Raw genomic sequence first — 5422 nt, forward strand, 5'->3', positions numbered from 1 at the left:
AACGGGTGTGTACGCATGCTGCACCATCTCTGACTTTCCATCTGCGTTAACAACCGCACTCCGAATATAGATGTGCTGTCCGATGGGAAGTCCAAGCCGCTGCGTGGGTGAATGCAGGGCAAAGCGGAAGATAAAGCTGTTGTGGCTCACAGATATTTTGTCAACCAGCTTGAAAGACTGAAACTTCGACGCATCCAGGGCCACCGCGTCACCAGAGTAAAGAAACCCCTTGGAATAAAGCAGCCACAGCGTCAGCACGACGACGAAAGCAGCAACCATCAAAGGGAGCATAGAAAAAAAAAATAGGAATGCGTGTGTCTATACCAATAAAAATAAAAAAGAATCAAACACCAAAACCACGCTAAAGCAGACACACCGGCGTATTCCAGGAAATTGATGAACTAAAGTTGCTAGAATATGATTTCTTTCTCATCAAGCGAAGCAAGACAGAGGAAAAAGAAGACAAACAACAACAGTAACCAAAAAAAAAAAACAAAAAAAACAATAACCGCTTGGTAGGGGTCCTTGCGCCCCCCCCCCCCACCCCTCGCAGCAGTAAAGGTCAAAACAAGGAAAGCATAGTTGGGCCAGCGGAAGCACCTTCCCACCTCGGGCAAGGCCCATCACGCACCCACACACCAGCAAGCCAATTGCTCCACACACCAACCCACGACACCTGGGCCCACGTCGTGAACGCACAAGGTGGCAAAAGTTAGGGCCCCGCGGCCGCCGCACCCTCGCAAGTTGAGCCCCTTCCGCCAAGCCTTCAGAAATGAAGTAACGGCCACGCGACGCGCCATCCGCGGAGACGCCCCGTGACCGCACTTGTGCTCAAGGCGCGCCGATGCCTTGGGCACCAGAAGACACAAAATACAACTTCCAGTTGCCGCACCAAGGCGCACTGCCCCATCTTCAAAGGCACCACCCCGCAACGAGGCTGTGTCCGTGCAGGCACCAATGCGTTGGGGCAAACCCTCGGCGAATGCCAGCAAGGCAAGAAAAAACGGCCCGTGCTTCCGCCTGCATGAGAGAAGGGTTGGGGGAGCACCGCAGCGGTTCCCTGGCCACCTCGACGCCCGCACCAGCCGGAAGCGGCAGCGCGCAACAACCGTGTGACGCCGCTCCCGTGGCGAGGCAAGTCGCCGGGTGCGCATGATTTGTTCATGGCGCTCCGCTCACTCCCAGAGGAATCCTGCGAGCGCCGCGAAGCCACAACTGACAGGTGACGGGAAAAAGCGAAGACCAGGATCGCCCGAGGAGACTCCCTCAACTCAAAGTGGACATGCGCCGGCGCACCGCCCTGAAAAAACAAACACAGTGCGGCTTCAGGTGGATTTCCAAAATTGCCGCGGCGCACAGCCCGGTTGGCGGCGGCAACCCCCATCGTAGCCACAGTCCAGGGGCGCCGAGGAGGCGGGCGGCGCAGGGAACGGGCAGAGGCAGCACTCAGTGCCGCTAAGTGCGAAAAAAAAAAAAACGGCTCGCAAGCCAAGAAAAGAGCAGATAGTCGCCCCCGGGCCGGAGTAGTCGATGGTCGCGTCGCAAGCCCGGGCACATGCGACAAACCCCGCCTCCCCAATCGCCCGCACCGCGCCAATGCGAGGGCGAGACAAGACGCCCCAGACTGCGGCCAGTGTGGGGCGCGCAACGCCAGCTGCCTTCCCGCAGACCGCAGGTTCGGCCCACCGTTTCCGCACTCCGCGTACGGTAGGACCAGGCCATCGGCAGCCACTGACTTCAAGGCCAGTCGGTGGGGGTCCGCTTCGCATACGTGCCGCTACAAAAAGTGCGAGCCAAGCCCCCCCTTCCGCTCCCGAGAAGTATGACGAACATCCGCCAAACTCGAATAGAGAACAGACAAAAAAAAAGCAAGAAAAATAAAAAAAGGAAAAGAAGAAAACAAAGACTGCGCTTGCCACCTTCCGCCGCGGCGTCCTTGGGGTCCAAACGAGGCTATGGATGAAGAAACCGGGCCGACAAGTCAGGCGCTCACAAATTTATTTAGTTTCACCTGGCCGCAGACTCCATCCACAGGCTTTAAAAGTAAGAAATGACGCGCGCCGCCCCCTCTACATACAGGCCGCCGACGGGGCTGGGTGTGAAGAGGACGGGACATCAAAAAAAAATGTAAAATATTTAAATTTCACCCACAACCGCAGTCGACGCGGGCCCTAGCAGGAGTGGCCCCTGCCTCTGCCACGACGGTCAACTTGACGACTGGCAGGCATAGTTACTTCAATCGTTTTTTTCGTTTTTTTGTGCTTATTGAGTTTCTTTCCCATTACAATTTTTATATTATTGCAGCCTTTCCATCGCGTTAGTTATCGTGTTACTCCCACGGTACTCTCTAGCACTAACATCGCGCTACTTGTACCCTTTACATGAATAAATATTCCATTGTTCCTTGGTGCCCTTATTGGTGCTTATGGGGCCCGATTTTCCGTCTTCACGGTGCGTCTCCACCCGCAGCGCGGCGCAGTGGTGTCACTGATAGCAGTGGCAGTGATGGCGAGGGACGAACGTCCCTGGTCACCGAAGCCCCCGCACACGCCAGTGCTCGCACTCACGCCAGCGGCACCAAGTGAGACAAAAAAAAACACACATTGAAAAAGAAAAAGAAAAGTGGAGAAGGGTGATTGAAAGCGAAAAAAAAAAAAGGGGGGGGGGAGGCAGTTACTACGAGCGCATATGATCGCCCCCGGGAATCGGCTCAGCTGAATTCGCCTCGATCACGTCCTGCTCACATTGCTCTTGAGGAACCGCCGCCCTCTGTTCCTCCAGCTTCGCCTGAGTGAAGCGAGAAAACCGCCAGTGCACCACCACAGCGGTGCACGTGCTGAGCACGTTGACGGCCATCAGGATAAACATCTGGTTTCGCACACACCCAGGTTCGTTGCACGAGGTGGAATTGCCACGCTTGCGCGCCTCAGCATCGTACATCTCCCCGAACATGAAGCGGTTCAGAGCGATGGTCGCGGCAGCCCCAGAGGTGTACATAAAGTTGTAGTGCTTCCCAATGTCACGAGAGTACATCATCCGAACACCAATGACGGCCACCGCCCAGCCAATGCCGTTCCCTATGGAGGCAAGCAAAAACGGCAGCAGTAACACGCTCCCGGGCAGAACGGCAAAGAAGAGGAACGCCACCACCATCAGCAGGGGGCCCAACGGAAGCACAACAGTCGTCAGCAGGTTTGTTTTGCCCGCATTGCGCAGCACACCAAGTCTGATATCGAACACCCCAATGAAGATGCGTCCTATGGCGCTGCCCACAGACATGATGGCGACGTACAGCGTCAGAGTTCGGGTGTCAAACCCACCGTAGTTCTTGCTGCGATAAATCTGGGCGGCGTTCATCTGCATCACCGTGCCGGTGCCCCACATGCCAAAGCAAGAAAACCACATTGCCCACATATCAATGGAGAGCAGATGGGCCCAGAAGGAACCATCGTACTGCGGTGCCTGGCTAGCCACCTCATTCGTGCAGTGCTTGCCACTTTCAACCTCAGAGCCCTTACCAACGGCGTCGCCCAACGGTGACGACTCCGTGGCCGCTTCTCCGATACAGTCCATATCCGTTGCACTCACGGGGGTGTAGCGGCCCAGGAATTGGAACGGCATCGCCATCGCAGAGAACGACGCCATCAGCAGCAGCGCCACGATGGAAATCGCCAAGTACCCCGCGTGGGACGTCTTCACGTACGCCGTCGCAATCGACTGCGCGGTGGAGAAAATCATCATGGCGATGACAAGCGCAAAACCGATCTTTAGACGCCGCGAGGGGGCATGCTGGCTCATGTACAGGTCAAGCGTCTTCTCCCGCCCCGCGAGCTCCTCGGCGCTCAGACGGCTCCTTCTCCACACGCACGGGAAGTACGCCGGCATCCGCGTGAAGTACGCGCCAACGAGGGCGCACAACAGAATCTGCGCCCCAACAAAGTACGCGTAGGCGGAGTAGTTGTTGTCCTCCGGGTCTTCGGAGTTAGCCGCCTTGAACCAGCCGTTGAAGTACGCCATCAGCACCGCGGTGCCAAGCCCGTTGAACACCTTCATGATCATAACAATGTAGCCGCGATCCAAGGGGAACTGTAGCATCAGAGTCATGACAGCGGACACGTCCATCGCCGGGAGGCCAAGGTGGGTGATCCCCTGATACAGGGCAAACAGGCCCACGCTCGAGGTTTTTATCGTGCCGTCAAAGGTCAACCCAAACAATAAGAAGCCCAGGCCACCCAGAAGGCCAGCAATCGGAAACACGGCAGTGGGGCCCACCAAGTCAAACATCAGTCCAGCCTGAAAGCTGAAGTAGTTCAAACAGGTGCCGACAGTGCTGATTGTCGTGACTTCGCTTTGCGAATACCCGTACTTCGTCTTCAGATGATCCGTGAAGATGCTGAATCCGTACGTGGAAGAAATGCCGAGCCCGACATACACGCCGGCCATCAGCATCCGCATGCGGCACAAATCATCCACCTGCTGCACCATGGCTTTTTCGTCGCTGTCTTCAATAACTATCTGAAGGAAGCATGAATTCAGAAGGGCAAAAAAAATTAGGCATGCGCTCATTGGAGCCACGCACTGCGTGCAGTCACGCTACCAGGACCAAATGTCATGTTTTTCCCCCCGTGCGGGCGAACGCAGACATTTGCCTCTGGGAGCGAAGGGGAAAACAAGCTCGTTTTTTACATTCGTACAGTCGTTGAATGAAAAACATGTCAGATGGCCTCATCGTGGCCCAGGTGCCGCACCGTGCTTCCAGGCCGCCACCATTTTGCAAGTTGGTACGCCAGCTTCAGAAAGCAAGGGGACGGCTCCACACCCACACACAGGGGCCACTGGAGCAGGCACGCACAAAAGTAAACACAATAATAAAAGAACCTTCTTCAGGAGAGAATGGCAAAAACTACGTTATGACCACCTCACACATCCGCGAGAAGAACCCGCTTGGTAGGGGTCCTTGCGCCCCCCCCCCACCCCTCGCAGCAGTAAAGGTCAAAACAAGGAAAGCATAGTTGGGCCAGCGGAAGCACCTTCCCACCTCGGGCAAGGCCCATCACGCACCCACACACCAGCAAGCCAATTGCTCCACACACCAACCCACGACACCTGGGCCCACGTCGTGAACGCACAAGGTGGCAAAAGTTAGGGCCCCGCGGCCGCCGCACCCTCGCAAGTTGAGCCCCTTCCGCCAAGCCTTCAGAAATGAAGTAACGGCCACGCGACGCGCCATCCGCGGAGACGCCCCGTGACCGCACTTGTGCTCAAGGCGCGCCGATGCCTTGGGCACCAGAAGACACAAAATACAACTTCCAGTTGCCGCACCAAGGCGCACTGCCCCATCTTCAAAGGCACCACCCCACAACGAGGCTGTGCCCGTGCAGGCACCAATGCGTTGGGGCAAACCCTCGGCGAATGCCAGCAA

At 56.5% G+C, this 5422-nt stretch overlaps 5 protein-coding genes across 5 annotated transcripts, besides 3 other annotated features; all 5 read right to left on the reverse strand.

The window, feature by feature from the left end:
- Positions 1-279, reverse strand: Tco025E_08385 (NADH-cytochrome B5 reductase; the record flags this gene model as incomplete). The annotated part of the gene is made up of 1 exon (XM_029375235.1): positions 1-279. A coding segment is annotated over one exon (279 nt), but the record flags the coding sequence as incomplete, so codon positions are not given.
- Positions 280-453: 174 nt separating this feature from the next.
- Positions 454-509: a sequence feature (A-rich).
- Positions 510-623: 114 nt separating this feature from the next.
- On the reverse strand, positions 624-1154 carry Tco025E_08386 (uncharacterized protein; the record flags this gene model as incomplete). The annotated part of the gene is made up of 1 exon (XM_029375236.1): positions 624-1154. The coding sequence occupies one exon, from the start codon at positions 1152-1154 to the stop codon at positions 624-626; it is 531 nt and encodes a 176-aa protein (XP_029224737.1).
- Positions 1155-1325: 171 nt separating this feature from the next.
- Positions 1326-1769, reverse strand: Tco025E_08387 (uncharacterized protein; the record flags this gene model as incomplete). The annotated part of the gene is made up of 1 exon (XM_029375237.1): positions 1326-1769. One exon carries the CDS (start codon positions 1767-1769, stop codon positions 1326-1328), a length of 444 nt encoding a protein of 147 aa, XP_029224738.1.
- A 90-nt stretch (positions 1770-1859) lies between these two features.
- Positions 1860-1904: a sequence feature (A-rich).
- Positions 1905-2588: 684 nt separating this feature from the next.
- Positions 2589-2622: a sequence feature (A-rich).
- A 54-nt stretch (positions 2623-2676) lies between these two features.
- Tco025E_08388 (pyruvate transporter 0) lies at positions 2677-4566 on the reverse strand (the record flags this gene model as incomplete). The annotated part of the gene is made up of 1 exon (XM_029375238.1): positions 2677-4566. The coding sequence occupies one exon, from the start codon at positions 4564-4566 to the stop codon at positions 2677-2679; it is 1890 nt and encodes a 629-aa protein (XP_029224739.1).
- Positions 4567-5053: 487 nt separating this feature from the next.
- On the reverse strand, positions 5054-5422 carry Tco025E_08389 (uncharacterized protein; the record flags this gene model as incomplete). Its single annotated transcript, XM_029375239.1, has 1 exon — positions 5054-5422. A coding segment is annotated over one exon (369 nt), but the record flags the coding sequence as incomplete, so codon positions are not given.

Source organism: Trypanosoma conorhini (assembly GCF_003719485.1).
Source record: "Trypanosoma conorhini strain 025E chromosome Unknown Tco_14.4_contig_00768, whole genome shotgun sequence".
NCBI classification, from domain to species: Eukaryota; Euglenozoa; class Kinetoplastea; order Trypanosomatida; family Trypanosomatidae; genus Trypanosoma; species Trypanosoma conorhini.